We start from the raw sequence: 17,499 nt of genomic DNA on the forward strand, positions 1-17,499 counted from the left end.
TCTCATTAAAACATATATTATCAATGGAGAGATTATTGAAACTCCTACAAAATATCTTTTAATATATAAAAAGAAAGTAGAAATCAAATATTTTTGCAACTATATAAATAAAATAAAATCTAATGTTTGAATAAAATTATATAAGTATTTCCCCCCACAGATTAATTTATGAAGTGGTTCTTTCAAAAAAAAAAAAAAAAAAAAAGGTTAATGAAGTGGTTTTGCAACATTAATTATTTTTCATAATTCTCTCCACATAATAATAATAATAATATTATTATTAATATATGTTAGGAAGATCACCGCCCATTAAATATTTGAGGTAAGCGAGTAAGACCTCTGTCTCTGAACCATCGAAGCTCTCCGAGGGAGTGAGATTCGACTCGACTGTGGATTCACACTTCAAACCCACTCTTAATCTTCCTCTCCAATTACTTTCAATCTCATTCAATCTCTTCTCCGATTCAATCTTAACTTTGATTTCGTCATTTTTCTGTTCAATTTGAGCTACATCTTTCCATTTTTCAGTTTCCATTGGAGTTAGATTTGCAATAACCGATCATACCCCGAGCTTTCTTCCTCAGATGTTTCATTGATATCAGATCCAGATTGCTTCCACCATGGGTCACGTTAACTTGCCGGCTTCCAAGAGAAACGGGCGGCAATGGCGACTTCTTGATATCGTTTCTGCGGCGTTTTTCGGTTTGGTGTTATTGTTCTTTCTTCTCGTTTTCACTCGCCTTGGTGACTCGCTTGCTGCTTCTGGTCGTCAGACTTTGTTGCTTTCTAATGCTGATCCACGGCAGCGTCAGCGGATTATGGAGTTGGTTGAGGCAGGGCAGAAGCAGGCTATTGAAGCTTGCCCTGCCGATGCTGTGGATCACATGCCTTGTGAGGATCCGAGGCGAAATAGCCAATTGAGTAGGGAGATGAATTACTATAGGGAGCGACATTGCCCGTCCCCTGAAGAGACGCCGCTCTGCTTAATTCCACCGCCCGATGGGTATAAAATACCTGTCCAATGGCCGGAGAGCTTGCACAAGGTATGGCGGTTTCTCTAATCGTTGCTTTGTTCGAAAAATTATGAGATCTTTAGTTTTATGATTCCTGCTTAACAAAGAGTCGGAACTTCCGTTTCTAAGATTATAGGTATGTTTTGGTAGAATTTTGTTGGTTCTTATCGAAGTCGAGATTGAGAGCCGAAAATAAGTCGGAATTTCCAAGGCATAATTAGCTTATTGTGTGCAATCTCTGTTCAAATGGAGTGTGAACGACTTAAGTAGGCCAGCGATGAATTAGCAACAAGTTGAATATGAACTGTGGAGTGGTTGATGGTGGAGGAAACCGTATGAAGATTTGTGAATCATTTGAGTGAGCAAAATTTATGACATCAAGGATGAGATATTCTAGTTAGGATCTCATCCGAACACTCAAAGTCATGGGTAGTCCGATACCTGATTGATTGGATAACCACAGATTGCTTACTTGGAACTGCAGGTGGCTTAGGGGACTGTGGGTGAGGAAGGAAGAAGATTGATATTCATCTGATAATTCCTGGACTAAGGAGACAGCGATTGATTATTAAATGTGATTTATAACTTGTGTCTCACCATGAGTTGCCAACTATTTTAAATAAGTGTATATATATTTGAGGTTTTGAGCTGGGTGGGAAGGGGACCGAATAAGGAAAAATATTGAGAGCCATCTATATTTTGCATCTTGTGGTAGGTTATCAATATTCCTTTAGTATTTGGAGTGCTTCTTTTGGTTCTAAGGACTCGTCTCTAATTTATACGAGGAGATTAAGGTCTGCAACGATAAAACCCTCAACATCTTGAAGCGTCTACTAGGGTGTATGTGTGACTTGGTCAAGCTGTGGATCGAGACTAAAGAAAGTCTCAACTGCTATTTTTTATTCTTTTTCCCTCAAATTCAGATCATTATGATGTTCTTGAATTGGATTAATATCTGTAAATATAAAGTTTTAGAAAAAAAGGAAATTAAGAAATGAATTAATGACTAATATTGAAAGATAGAGATTACAGCTGGTTCCAGGCGACTTTTATTATACTTGTCATTAAGAAGATAATAATGTTGATACTTTCAGTGAAGAAGAAAACTTCAGTTAAATTTTCCGATGGGCCCTGCTGAAACTGAAATATCTGAACAGCGCTTAAAGAATATTGATCCGTACAGTTAGCTTATTTCCCTTTGTTTGGCTGTAAAACATGCACAAATAACTTTCCACCACCACCACGCCAAAAGAAAATAAAATTGTTTGCTTCTAAGTGGCACCTTGGTCAGTACCAAATATCAAAGAACAAATTTATTTATTTGATGTTATCTTGACTGATCTTTTGTTCGCCTCAAACATAAAATGGTACTGAGTATAGTATCAAGTTCACATCGAGTGCTTATGATCAATCTTTAAGTACCATTTATTTACATGCACTATGCAGATATGGCACAGCAACATGCCTCACAATAAGATTGCAGACAGGAAAGGACATCAAGGATGGATGAAACAGGAAGGCCCACATTTCATTTTTCCAGGTGGTGGTACCATGTTCCCGGATGGTGCAGTGCAATATATTGAGAAACTTGGACAATACATTCCTACAAAGGGTGGCATTTTGAGGACTGCGCTTGATATGGGCTGTGGGGTAAGAGCAATCCTTTTTCCTCACTGTCCTCGTGTCGAAATTTTGTTTCCAGTTTTAATTTTAATAAAGATATCACAAATTTGATGCTTTTTGCAGGTTGCTAGTTTTGGAGGATATCTGCTTGCCGAGGACATTCTGACTGTGTCATTTGCTCCAAGAGATTCTCATAAAGCACAGATACAATTTGCCTTGGAAAGAGGGGTTCCAGCATTTGTTGCCATGCTTGGAACTCGGAAACTCCCTTTTCCAGCGTTCTCATTTGATTTGGTGCATTGTTCACGTTGTTTGATTCCATTTACTGCATACAGTGAGTTTTAATGACCTTATTCTGCTTGAATTAAATGTAACTGGATTGTGTTTTTGTGAGCTCATAGGGGATGTTAATATCTTCTTTTTATAATTATCACTGTATCAACGTAAAGTTACTGTGTATCTTTTATTGTCAGAAAAAATAACGTATATTATATGATATGGCAGCCTGATTCATGGCCAATAAAGAGTGTTAAGATACTTTTAATTGGTTTAGATAATGAGGAATTGGAGCTACCGTTAGAATATTATAGTTCAGACTTAAAATTACCATATATTTCAGTTATTTATAGATTGGCTTTTAAACATGATTTGGATTCTTTTAATTGATTTAATAATGAGGAATTGGAGCTACCGTAGAATGTTATAGTTCAGACTTAAAATTACCATATATTTCCGTTATTTATAGATTGGCTTTTAAACATGTAGTGAATTGCACACTATTTTTCTCTACTTTTCTTTCTCACCAACAGCATTACAGTGCGCAGATTTCTTTTTAATCATAAAATTATGTGGTTTTGCAGATGCAACATATTTCATTGAAGTTGATCGCTTACTTCGCCCAGGGGGTTTCTTGGTCATATCTGGACCCCCTGTACAATGGCCCAAACAAGACAAAGAATGGGCAGATCTTCAGAGTGTTGCAAGAGCATTATGTTACGAGTTAATTGCTGTGGATGGAAATACCGTCATCTGGAAAAAGCCTGCCGGAGATTCATGTCTTCCTAATCAAAATGAATTTAGTCTTGAATTGTGCAGTGAATCTGATGATCCAAATCACGCATGGTAATTACTGTTGGAAACCTGTTTCGAACTTGACTTATTGGTGAATGGAAAATTCATATTAATCCATTAACCATCAATAGATTTGTTGATATGAGTTTGTATTTTTGTAGGTATGTGAAATTAAACAGATGTGTGAGTAGGACGTCTTCAGCCAAGGAAGAGTTCTCTGTTGGGACAATTCCAAAATGGCCGGATAGGCTGGCAAAAGCTCCTCCAAGAGCTGGAGTTGTGAAAAATGGTCTTGATGTGTTCAATGCTGACTCCCGACGGTGGGAAAGGAGGGTCTCTTATTACAAAAAATCTTTAAAACTGAAGCTGGGGACCCCAGCTGTACGCAATGTAATGGATATGAATGCCTTTTTTGGAGGCTTTGCTGCAGCCATAAAATCTGACCCAGTTTGGGTGATGAATGTCGTTCCTTCTCACAAGCCATCCACTTTGGCTGCAATATACGACAGAGGCTTAATTGGAGTTTACCATGACTGGTGAGTTTCTAATTAATTGCTTTAATTCTTTAACGTGGTCCTACTTCTGTCCTCTACTGTTCTTGTTAATTTACCTTGTCTATCTTCACTAGCTCGAAACAGAATGCTATTGATCTTTACTGACCAGTTTTTTAGTGGAGGTAGTCAATTTAAACTGTTGGTAATTCCTCTGCAAGCACAAAAATTTGGAATGTTTACGTTTTACTATCTGTCCAAGTCCAAGGTGGTAAAATATATTATCGACTGAATTGGAAAATAAATGATTTAGCAAACGTTCTCTTGTTCTTTCTCATTCTTATTCTTGTAATTTTACTGAGGGCTTGCTCAATGACACATTTTGTGATGTTCTAACTTCTAGACATTATGGCATAAATATTTAGAAGTCCTGAAACATCAAAGTTTTTTGTATATAAAGTCAAATAAATAGCAAATATTAATAACTACCTGGAGAATAATTGTGAAACAGATCAGTGATCTTCCTCGGGATTTGCTGAACTTCTCTCTCTTAAAAGTTTAAATCATCGTTGTTTAATTTTTATATATACTTAAAAAATTTTGGGCGGTCACTTCAAAGTAAATTTATTTTCTTCTTTTTGAGAGGCCAGTATGCGGGTACCCTCACAACTAGGAAGTTTCAAATGCATTTGTTTATAGATGGACTAATATTTGATCGTTTCAGGTGCGAGCCTTTCTCAACATACCCACGTTCTTATGATTTTATCCACGTCTCTGGAATTGAATCACTCGTTAAATATCCAGGTTCTGACAAGAGTAGGTACGTATTGTTATTATCATCCATCAGTATATTCTTTGTTTGTATCTTCTCAGTTATTTCACATTCTGCCGCCTCATTTTTTCCCTTGTTTTTTACCTCAAAATTCATTAATCAGTCCAAACCTTCGAAACGATTGGCATTGGCACAAAAACCAATAATAATATTTAACATTAAATTAATCCTAGGATCCAAAGGTGATTGATGAATAGTATTGAGATATTTGGAGGTTGGTTTTATGTGAAAGAGTTTAATGACTCAAAAAAAAAAAAGTTGGAAATTAAGGTAACTTTAAATTAAAACGTAATAAATTTGATTTGAATTATTTAACCATCATGGGTTAGCCTAATGGTAAATAAGAGGATAAAGGACTAAGAGGTTTGGGTTCTATCCATGGTGGCTACCTAGCTAATATTTATGGTGACCACCTACTTAGGATTTAATATCTTATGACCAAATGTCGTCGGGTCATACGGGTTGTCCCGTGAGATTAATCGAGATGCGTGTAAGCTAGCCCGGACACTCATAGATATAGAGAAAAAATGGATTTGAATGATTTAAAGTATTATAATCTACACCGTCCACTAACTACAACAAAGAGGAGTAATTTAATTTGTATTGCTGCCCCCTCCCCCTGAAAGCTTATCACTATTATAATATTTTCATTTGTATGACATCCAGATGAAATTGTGAGTTTTTACTTGAAGTTTTTGTATATCTTGTACAAAGAAAATAAAACTACATAAATTTGAGGAAATAAAACTATAATTAAACTTCAAAGGAAGAAAATCATAATTTCCAAATTTCGAATATATATGGACATTTTATCCTTACTTTATAATCAATCCAAAGAAAATGAATATATGTTGGCTCCCTATAGGTGTAACCTAGTTGACCTACTGGTGGAAATGGACCGCTTCTTACGTCCTGAAGGAACTGTAGTGATTAGGGACCATCCCGAAGTTATCGAAAGGGTAAGCCGCATAGCTCGAGCAGTAAGATGGACGGCCACGATACATGAAAAAGAACCTGGATCACAAGGAAGAGAAAAAATTCTTGTTGCAAGAAAAAACTTTTGGAAGCTACCTTGAACATTCAAATGGTGGTGGGGCTGATTATCCTAGTGAGATGCAGGTATTCCTTTTTTGATCCATATTTTAAGTCAATATAGTAGTGAAAGATTAGAAGAAGGTCAAGAAAGCATAAAGAAATGGAAAGAAGTGTGCAGGTTTTATCTGAGAAGGTGCAGAGTAGGTGGCAAATATTCTTTCTTCTAGTTTCTGAAAAATTTCAAAGGTTAGCAGCTAAATGTATGTTTTTTTGCACCAGAATCCTGATCACCATTGTCAACTTCTTGTATTTGCTATATTTCTTTCCCCCTTTTGCAGTAACTTTTATTTATAGGGCTTTGGGTAACATAAAGTCATGTCTACATTTATGGTGGAAATGGAGGTAATCCAAATAAGGAATTCACATGTGAGGTGTTTTAAATTCACCTGCTGTGTTTCTTTATACTACCCTTTATCATGTACATGTATAATTACCACAATGCCCTTATAAGATCCTATTTTTATTTATATTTCATATTGGTCTTTATAATTTTGTTTTATATTTAATGTTGCGTACAAATTTGTTTGGTGAAAATATTGCAGAGAGTGTAGAGATTTGTGTTTTAAGCTTACATACAATGGGGAATGGATGATTGGCATAAGGTATGTCCAATTTAATGCTATAGATTTTTTTACAAATGTTTCCAAAAAATAGAAAGATCAAAACCAACCAAATTGATAGAGGATATAATTAAGTCCATGTGAGTGTGTGGTATGTAACGTCTTCTTTAGCAACTTTTCCAATGGGATACTAGACAATCATGAGTTTTATTTAGGATTAAATTACAAGTTTAGGCTTCCGATCATTAAAAGTATTTGAATTTTGTGTTTTGATACGTCTCTGTAATGTTAAAAAAAAAAAAGAAGGAAAATTTGTCCTTTTGGTCTTTTAAGTATTTAAGAATGTGTGCAGTTGGTCCTTATGTTTCAATTAGCTATTTTAATCACTAAATTTTTAAAAATAGGTTTAAAAGTCTCTTTACTAATAAATCCATAAAAAAAAAAAAACTAAATAAAATACATGTGCCAGTTTATTTCTCACTTTTATTCAAGTTCAATAACTAAAACGACTAACTTGGAATATTAGGATCAAACTCATACATCCTTAAAAATCTAGGGACTAGAAAGGTAATTTTTTTTTTCAAAATTTAATATAAATCATAGCATTTTGTCTAGTATGACCTCAAACTTTCAATCTCTTTCCTATTATGTCTTAAAATTTTTAAAAGAATGTTTAATAAGTCAAAAGGATACGAAATTGAAAATTTGAATTACATCGGACACAAAATAGAAAGTTTGAATATTTAAGGATTCATTAAAGACATAAATTTGAAGTTTGGAGACATCTTAGATACTTTTTAAATAGAAAGTTTGAATCTTTAAGAATTCATTAAAGACATAAATTTAAAGCTTGGAGACATCTTAAATACTTTTTAAAGATAAAGATTTGGGACTAAAGAGAGGCAAAATTCAAAATCGAGAGTTGAAGGGGACTTATTTATTTATAATATAATTTGGGCTGGGTGGTTTGTGATTTCGTCGTTTAATGAAAGACTTTTTGGTGTCTTTCCCATGCCATGTTGCTATCTATCATAATTCATACCTTAGGCCTGGCACTAGCTGTCTTATAAGGCTATCATTGCCCAAAGTAATGGGCTTAACTTTACTTACCACTCTATCTATCCAAAAGGTTTGTTTTTTCCCCCATCAAATTATTATTATTTCTAATATATAAATTTGAAAAAAACCAACAATGAATCAACAGTAGGGACTTGTTTAAGATTTATTGAAAACTAAAATTAGATATTTAAAAATATAAAGGTTACAACGGAATGTCTCTACAAAATGGTATTTTAACCCATCTATCTAGATAATCTTTAATTTAGTTTGGGTTAAAATTTGTCGGACCTTAAACATGACCATAATTTTATTAGTAAAAAAATATTAATTTTTTCTAGAAGTCAGAAACTCCAAATTCCAATAGATCATGACAATTGAACAAAAGAAACTAAACAAAATTAGTTACACCAAACTAATTTTGTTAGTACATTAATTGTAGGAATGAAGTTTTAAACACCGACTTGAAAGGTTATATCTATTCATTATCGAGTTAAACTTACTTTGGATATGAAAAATAACTTGGTACATATTATCATTCATAAACAACATGAAAAACAAGATAAGGAAAAACATGGGACCTTGTTTGGTAACAATTTTGTTTTTTTATTTTTAGTTGAGAGTTAAGTTTATAAACACTCATTAAATCTCTAAATTTCTTGTTTTATTATCTACCTTTTATCAATGTTTTTAGAAACCAAGTAAATTTTTTAAAATAAAAAAACATTTATGTAGTTTTTAAAAAAATAAAATTCAAAAAATCAAATAGTTATCAAATGGGTATAGGTCTTTACATTATTAATAAAATGGATGAACAAAAAAAATGTCGTATATATAAAAGATAATGAAATTTGGATTAACAAACTATGACCCTAGTTAAGGTGAGCATAACAAGTGTTAATTGACACATATTCTTTCTCTTGAGATACATTAAATGTTCAAATTTCATTTTTCATAGAATTGCAACTAAAAATAATGACTTAAAAAATAATATTTTTGATTGTGTTAGCAATTGCAAGTAAAGTTCAATAGTTAATGAATTTTTGCTGAATATAAATCTAAGCTCAGCGGGAAAATATATATTAAGTTTTCGAGTTTGGAAGTTCAAATTCAGAGTGTATATTTATTTCCTTGAAACTTTATTTACTATTTTAAACTTGTAACTATTTTGTTCATAAAATAATTTTAATTTTTGAGAGATTCAAATCATAACAAATCAAGAGAATAAAAAAAAACATAAGAATCCTTTATTATCCTGGTCTTCTAATATATGTGCAATAAATACACCCTTAAATTAAATATTTGTCACGCACGTGCTCAAAGTCACACATTATTCATTCATTTTTTCTTCTTTTAGAAATATATAGTTGTAAGATAATTAAAATCTCTAACATCAAAGTTGATAATCAAGTATTATGTCGATTGAACTATAATCATTTTAGCACATTATCCGTTTGTTAAGAACAAAATTAAACTTAAATCTCGCCTTTCTAAATTCCAACTATATCTTCAATAAGTAAGTCGAACCTTTTTAAAATTCAAACACATCTTACTGTGCATAAAACTAAAACCTATAAATTCATCAAACATACTTTAAGTTTAAAAAATTTGTCAGAAACAAAATCAAATGTTTAAAGATATTAATACTCTATTAAAACCAAAATCTAAAATTTCAGACTATGTTGTAATTTAAACAATAGAATATAATTACAAAAGTTATTCCAATACCACAATGTCCTAAAATATATATTTTCAATTTTTCACACCATATCCAAACAGATAAAAATCACACAAGAGTATGCAAACGTAATTAATAGCCCTTCAAAATCTTCATCCCTGCATGTTAGAATCTCTTTGAACTAGAAAGATCAAAAAATAACTTATATATTGCAATATCGACCGATATTTTTGTAAATATAATGATTTATAAAAATTATTTAAATTGGCCCTCTTTGATAGCTTAGATGACACTTTTTTATATTTTATTTGTATGTGTAAAAGATATTTGATATGTCGATTAATCCTTATTTTAAAATATATGTAGTATGGATATTTCAATATTCTATGAGTGTATTACAATTTTCAACCAAATAAGAAGAGTAAAAAAAAAAAAAAAACAATTTTAGTTCCTAAACTTCCATAAAAATAACAATTGAGTCATTGAATTTAGGTGGTAACTATTTAGTCCCTATATTTTCAATTTCATTACAGTTTAATCTTCTACTTTAAAATTTATAATAAAATATGTCATTAAACATATCTTCAAAATTAAGTATAAACTTTTATTACATAACAATTTAGTCTTTATAGTTTATAAAAAATTTGATTACCAATCAATTTATCAATCTACATATGTGAGGAATTTTATCAAATCTCAATAATATTTTTTACGAAGATCGAATTGTTGCAAAATTGTAAAATACATGTATTAAATTGTTACAAATTTGAAATTACAAGAACTAAAATAATTATCAACTAAAGGCAAGAGACTAAATTATTATTTTCACAAAAATTCAAAAGACCAAAATTATCTTTTAAATTTTAACATAATAGTAATAATAAGAAAAATAAAAAGTTATAGTTATTTAGTTAGAAATTAAAATATTTGACAACCGTTCAAAATAATTATTTGAAACACTTTCAAATATTACTTTGAATCTCTTTTTCATCAAAAGTGATTAAGGGACAGTTTTGCATTTATAAACATTTAGAAAGTTAATTCAAACACGTCTTGAATAAGAATAAATTTTTTAAATTACATTTTTTCTCAAATCAATCGAAACATGTTATCTAGTACAAAACTCTGACGAAAGGGTGTAGAGAGAGAAAGAGTGCATTGGTGTGAAGAGAGAGAAAGAGAAGCAAAAAGTATAATTTTTATTTTTATTTTCAGAGATAAGAAAGAAAGAAAGAAAGAAAGAAAGAAAGAAAAGAGTCAACCAACCATTTTTGGAGGTTAGTAGTGTGTTTGTTTTGGGTTTTGGAAGGCTTCAAATACTCCACAGCTTCCCTTCTAGGGTTTGCTTCTTCTTTCTTCTTCCTCAAGCTTTTCATCCTCTGATGATCTCTTCCACCATTTTCTTCCAACTCAGTTACATTCATAATGAGTTTGTTTTCTCTTTACCTAACTCTCTCTGTTTCCATTTCCTTCTTATTAATTAACGCTTTTAATCTCTTCTTCTTCTTCTTCTTCTTCTTCTTCTTCTTCTTCAGTTTCCACTCTTCACCGATTCCATCTCAATCTCCGGTTTCTTCATGAGTTTTCTACCACGGTTCCACTCTAGAGGCGGCGGCGGCGGCGATAGTCTTATGGCCTCTGGTGCTATTGCTCAGCCACATCTTGTTACTCAATCTTCTTTCGCCAAATCAATGTTCTCTTCCCCCACGCTCTCTCTCGCTCTCGTACTGTCTGTCTTCCTCTTTTTAATCTGTTCCGTTTAATCTCTCTGTATTTCGAATCGTATTTCCTCTGAGATTTTTGTTGTTTTGTTTTTTTTAATCTGTTTAGACGAATATCGATGGGCTCGGCGCCGGGGAGATGATTCCAGCGGATGTTAGGAGGAGGAATAGAGAGGAAGAGGCAGCGGAGAGTAGATCTGGGAGCGAGAACATGGTGGACGGTGGTTCCGGCGAGGAAGTGGAGGGCGGCGGCGGTGGTGGTAGGAAGAAGAGGAAAAAACGGTACCACCGTCACAGTGCGGAACAGATTCAAGAACTGGAAGCGTAAGCGATTGAAACTTATATGTAGTGTTGATTTGATTGAAGAAATTGAATTGAATTGAATTGAATTAAAGTGTTGAATTGATTATATTGTCAGTATGTTCAAAGAATGTCCTCATCCTGATGAAAAACAACGATTGGAGCTCAGTAGAAGACTCTCTTTAGAAACTAAACAAGTTAAATTCTGGTTTCAAAATCGTCGAACTCAAATGAAGGTTAGAAATCTATTTCCCAATTCCTCTAATTATACATATTCAAATTATTTCAAATAATGGACAAAAAAAAAAATTTCAATGAAATGAATGAGTGTTGGTTGTATTTAATTCCATTTATTCCTTTTTGATTGAGAAAATTTACAGACACAGTTGGAACGCCATGAGAACACATTACTAAGACAAGAGAATGAGAAGCTCCGTGCAGAGAACATGGCAATTCGAGAGGCCATGAGGGATCCAATCTGCTCCAACTGCGGCGGACCGGCCATCATCGGAGAGATCTCCATCGAAGAACAGCAACTCCGAATTGAAAACGCAAGATTAAAGGACGAATTGGATCGGGTGTGTGCCCTGGCTGGAAAATTCCTGGGACGGGCAGCGGTTCCGGTATCGCCACCATTGGCATCGAGCTCGTGTTTGGAGGAATATGGAGGTGGTGGAACGATGATGATGGAGAGATGTGTGTATTTGGAGATGGGTTTAGCAGCCATGGATGAGGTTGTGAAAATGGCAAATGAGGAAGAGCCATTGTGGGTTAGAGAGAAACTGAATGAAGAAGAATATTTGAGAATGTTCAGTGGGATTAAACACATTAATAATGGGTTTGTTTCTGAGGCTTCTAGACAAACTGCTCTTGTCTTCCTCAACACTTCTGCTCTCCTTGACACTCTCATGGATCCTGTGAGTCAACCATCCCAACTTTCTCTCTCTCCTCAAAACCCTAAACTAAAATTCATCTCTCTCCTTTTGCTTCAAAAAAAAAAAAAAAAAAAAAAAAAAAAAAAACTTAAATGCATCTTAGACTATAATCATCACTTTGTCTTATCGTAATTTGTTTGTTATGTGTTAAATTCTCGATGATAATAGGACGCATAAAAATAGATGTATCTTGTGATGCATTCAAATACTACTCTTTCAATAATTACAGTAGTATTTAACTCATCATTTTTATCTAAATGTAGATATGTATCATAGATTTAAAATGTTTATAAAACGTCAAGGTTATTTTTCAAATAATAGAAGTTTCAGGGCATTTTGTCTTCTATGTAATTTAGCTTAAATATTTTATTTAATCTCTATAGTTTTCAAATTTATTATTGGGTTTAAATAAAAGATTTAATTTGATGTCTTTATTTTGTTTAATCTTCACAAAGGATGGTTTTTTCATGGTTTTGATATGAAAAGTAGATAGAAAGTTGATAATTTTGTTTCTTTTCCAAAAATAATAAAAATAAAATAAAAATAGCTGTCAGAGTGTGCAGGAAAATGCGTATGGTAATATTGTTCTTTCTTCGTACCATCTCTGAAAATCTTCAAAAAAAAAAAAAAAACATATAATTAAAATTTCATTGGAAAAATTAAAGTCCATAGGACCAAAATTAAAACTAAAGCCCATATATAACAATATATGTTTTTAATTTCCTTAATTTTATGTTATTGTTAATTATGTTTGCACAAATAGGACCGGTGGGTGGACATGTTTCCGAACTTGGTCGCGACGGCTAGCATCGCCGACATAATCTCCGGCGGTCTCGGAGGAACCCGGAACGGCGCTCTTCAACTGGTAATTAATAATTAATTCAACAATTACTGGTTCGTATTAGTATTTCATTTAAGAATAATTTAAATTATAAACAAGATTTTGATGTTTGCGATTTTGTGTGTTCGTGAAAAAAAAAAAAATTAAAAAACAAACCCTCAGATGCATGCAGAGCTTCAAATTCTGTCTCCAATGGTTCCGGTGAGACAGTTAAGCTTCCTTCGCTTTTGTAAGCAACACGCTGAAGGCGTTTGGGCCATCGTCGACGTCTCCATCGATCCCGTTACCGATACTTCTTCCTCTCCGTCGTGCCGGAGACTCCCCTCTGGCTGTCTCATCCACGACATGACCAATGGCTACTCCAAGGTTGTCCTTTTGTGGTTTGTGGGTTTTGAGATACAACAATAATTGAGCAATATTTGGGTGTGTCCCGAGCACGACTTCAATTTTTTTTTCTTTGCTCTCACTTCAATCATATAGAAAAATATTTAAAATATAATTTTGAAAATTTTTCGCTTGACAACGGTAGTTAGACATAATTGGATGAAATGCACAAATATAAATATAAATTTTCATAACATTTTTGGTTTATTATTCTAAAAATTCTTCTATTAGGTTACTTGGGTTGAGCATTCGGAGTACGATGAAAGCTATATTCACGAGCTGTATCGGCCCCTGATTCGCTCCGGCCTTGGCTTTGGTGCGCAACGGTGGATCGCCGCCCTCCAACGCCAATCCGAGTGCCTTGCCATCCTCTCCACCCCTCTAGACCATTCTGGTAATTAAATAATGGAGGTTTTTTTTTTTTTTTTTTTAATAAAAAATCTGTTATTGAATTATATAATAATTTATTTTGTTTATAGGAATATCAGCAAATGGACGGCGGAATATGGTGAAGCTAGCGCAACGGATGACGGCAAATTTTTGTGCAGGAGTATGCGCGTCTACAGTGTACAAGTGGAACAAACTGAACACGAGGAATAACAACGTTGGAGAAGATGTGAAAGTGATGACGAGGAAGAGCGTGGAGGATCCCGGGGAGCCGCCGGGCACGGTGCTGAGTGCAGCGACGTCGGTGTGGGTGGCGGCCGCGGTGGAGAGAGTGTTTGAGTTTCTTCGTGATGAGCGGCTGAGGAGTGAGTGGGACATCCTGTCCAACGGCGGTCCCATGCAGGAAATGCTTCGTATCCCCAAATCACAACACCGTCACCATCCCAACGCCGTCTCGCTCCTCCGTGCCACCGTATTTTCTCTCTCTTCGCTCCTTAAAATTCAATTAATTAATCATTTTTCTCATTTTTTAAAACTATTTTTTTTATTTGATTTAAAAATTTTGCAAAAATATTTTTTTTTTGAAAAAATCATTGTCATAGTTTAGTATTGATGGTTTAAGAAAATTATAGTTTCAGTGTCTATTAGAGAAAAATAAGAGAAATTATTTATACAAAATAATAAAATTTTAATCGTCTTTGATAGAGGCTGAAGTCTATCGATGTCTATTAGTGATAGAAATCTATTATTGATAGATGCTGATAGACACCGATAGAAATCTATAAGTGTATATCAATATTTTTTTGTTGTTATTTTTATAAATAGTTTGACTTTTTTGTTTTTGAGAATGTTTCTTTAAAATATTATATTATTTCAAATCTATATTCCATGGTATTCCTTTTAAAAGAAAATCTCAATATATTAATAGAATGAGAAGGTTTTGAACTTTGCAAATTAAAATCTAGGGTTGTTTTTAAATATAGAAAAAATAAATAAAAATATTTATAAATACAGCAAAATTTTAGAACTATCAATGATTGATGCAGGTAGACACTGATACTTTATCAGTGTCTACCCGCATCAATCATTGATAGTTCTAAAATTTTGCTATATTTTGTAAATATTTTCAACAGTTTTACTATCTAAAATAATTTCTCTAAAATCTATTAGGTTATTTTATATAAATGGAAAATATAGTTTTTACTTTTAATATGAAAAAAAAGTTTCTTTTCGGTCGACAAATATTATTTTTAAAATTTTTTATATTAGGTATAATGTGGAGATCAAAGTTCACAAATCTCAAAAGTTTATTGTACAAGTTGATTCGAGTATTTTTACTTTGCAAATAATTTTTGGCATGATGGGCACTCCTGAAATTTGATAATTCCAACCCCACTGATTGGGTATTATTATGAACATCAGTAGAAAAAAAATAATAAAAATAATAACAAATATAGAGTTTTGGAAATATCTATGGCGACAGAATTCAGCATGTAGACAGCTTTTTGATCTGACATTTGAAATCATCATCGTCATTAAAAAAAAAATGAAAAAATTCACGTAAAAAAGTCAATCCCATAGGACAGTCGTCAGATTTTCTGACAAAAAATTTAAAATTAATTTTTATTATTGGTCTTTTAATTTTTAAACTTTTTTGAGCAGTCTCTAAATCCAAACCAGAGCAGCATGTTAATTCTACAAGAGACTTGCACCGATGCATCGGGGTCGCTTGTAGTGTACGCGCCGGTGGATATTCCGGCAATGCAGGCGGTGATGAACGGCGGGGATTCAGCCTACGTGGCATTACTACCGTCGGGGTTCGCGGTGGTGCCGGCAGAGGAGGATGGTGGCGGTGGCAGAGGGAGTTTGTTGACGGTGGCGTTTCAGATATTGGTGAATAGTTTGCCGACGGATAAGCTGACGGTGGAGTCGGTGGAGACGGTGAATAATTTGATTTCGTGTACGGTGCAAAAAATTAGAAACGCTCTCCGCTGTCACGAGCCTTCCACGTGACCCCCACCAAAGGATCTCTTCGATTTCGACCCGACGGCGACTCACCCTGCTGTGGTTTCCATTTTACCCCTCTCACCTTGAAGTTTGTGTAAGTTTTTTTTCAAAAAAAAAAAATCTTAAATTTTGTCATTTGTTTAAAATATATATTAGTTAAATTGCAAATATGGTCCCTACCGTTTCGAGAAAGTTAGAATATAGTCATGTGATTTTTAATTATAATTTAGTTATATAGTTTGATGATTTTTTCATAAATAGTCAAATAATACGACTATTTATAAGATTTTATCAAACTGTAAAAATTAAATTCTAACTTTTAAAACCATAAGAGCTAAATTCTAACATTTTATAAATTATAGGGATCAAATTTGCAATTTAACTTAAATATATCTAGTTTTTCAAAAATTTCAATATTACCTTTAGTCTTTCATAAATATTCCAAAGTTAACTTGGAGTAAAATTTTTCTTCATTATTTTTGGATGAATAGTGAGACATCTATAACGGTGATTTAAGACGATGTAATGATGTTCATGTCTCACTCCTCCTCCAACATTCAATGATGCGATGATGTTCATATGAGAATTTTGAAACCTTTATAAAAAGATCAAAGGTAATATTGCAATTTTTGAAAAAATAAAGTTATTTTTTTTTAAACAAATGAACAATTCAAGGATTTTTTTAATTATATAAATTGTTTATGATTATTATTACTTTAGAGGTAGATATGTTGAGAAAAATGTGAGGGTGGTATTGAGTCAAGAACGAACCGCCAATGTGTTGAGTATGACTCGGTGGGTGGGTTCGGGTATTGACTCTGGTCGACTCTCGTGTTGACTCATTTATCTAATTATGATATTTATTTTTATTGATAATTTGTTTTGTGGTTAGTCTGATTTAACCTGATTATATAATTTCAATGTATATTCTTTTAATATCATTCAAAAAATCACTCTATTAATTTCTCCATCTCGTCTCTCATGATTTTTTTTCCCCTTAAATAATACATAGGTGAAGGATTTAAATTTCTAGTTTCGAAATTGATACTACAAATATTATATTAGTTGAGTTATGCTCATTTTTTTTGTTAACACTCTTAATCTTAGTATTTTTTCATTAGCTTCGTTTTAATCATTCTATTTCATTTATTTTTTAATTAAGAATATAATATTGCAATTGTGAGACTTTGTAAAATTATTTGTGTTTTTTCTAATTCTTGATCTAATATTCATTTCTAGTATGTATCTCTATAGATGGATGGAAATCTTTTGTATCATGTTTAGTTATTTTTAACAAGAAACTCAATAATGCATTGAACCAATATCTATTATATACCAATGGTAAGTTGGCTATACCGAGCCATTTTTTGAATAGAACTTAGCTTTTAGAACACAATTTTTCAAAGCACACATACTTTCTCAACCATTGTTACTAGAAGGAAAGTCCACAAAACAAGCAAAGCGAAAATAAAAATTCAATCAAAGAAATTAGAAGTCACAAACAG

At 32.8% G+C, this 17,499-nt stretch overlaps 2 protein-coding genes across 6 annotated transcripts; both read left to right on the forward strand.

The window, feature by feature from the left end:
• The first annotated feature begins 287 nt into the window (after nt 1–287).
• On the forward strand, nt 288–6,599 carry QUA3 (S-adenosyl-L-methionine-dependent methyltransferases superfamily protein). The gene is made up of 7 exons (XM_039049530.2): nt 288–1,043; nt 2,460–2,663; nt 2,760–2,970; nt 3,497–3,758; nt 3,869–4,243; nt 4,923–5,018; nt 5,896–6,599. The coding sequence occupies exons 1-7, from the start codon at nt 621–623 to the stop codon at nt 6,104–6,106; spliced, it is 1,782 nt and encodes a 593-aa protein (XP_038905458.1). The 5' UTR covers nt 288–620; the 3' UTR covers nt 6,107–6,599.
• LOC120091121 (homeobox-leucine zipper protein ANTHOCYANINLESS 2-like) lies at nt 6,588–16,870 on the forward strand. Of its 5 annotated transcripts, none has more exons than XM_039049015.2 (10): nt 6,589–6,727; nt 10,955–11,143; nt 11,250–11,464; nt 11,559–11,676; nt 11,821–12,357; nt 13,139–13,240; nt 13,379–13,582; nt 13,832–13,994; nt 14,080–14,459; nt 15,650–16,870. In XM_039049015.2, the coding sequence occupies exons 1-10, from the start codon at nt 6,710–6,712 to the stop codon at nt 15,998–16,000; spliced, it is 2,277 nt and encodes a 758-aa protein (XP_038904943.1). In that variant the 5' UTR covers nt 6,589–6,709; the 3' UTR covers nt 16,001–16,870. The 5 variants fall into 5 exon arrangements, with proteins under 5 accessions (XP_038905187.1, XP_038904943.1, XP_038905023.1 ...); XM_039049095.2 differs by lacking the exon at nt 6,589–6,727 and adding an exon at nt 10,682–10,848; XM_039049341.2 differs by lacking the exon at nt 6,589–6,727 and adding an exon at nt 10,693–10,848 and having other exon boundaries at nt 10,955–11,148.
• The last annotated feature ends 629 nt before the right edge of the window (nt 16,871–17,499 follow it).

The sequence above is a fragment of the Benincasa hispida genome, chromosome 1, assembly GCF_027475165.1.
Source record: "Benincasa hispida cultivar pf3 chromosome 1, pf3_genome.v1.1, whole genome shotgun sequence".
Classification (NCBI taxonomy): Eukaryota; Viridiplantae; Streptophyta; class Magnoliopsida; order Cucurbitales; family Cucurbitaceae; genus Benincasa; species Benincasa hispida.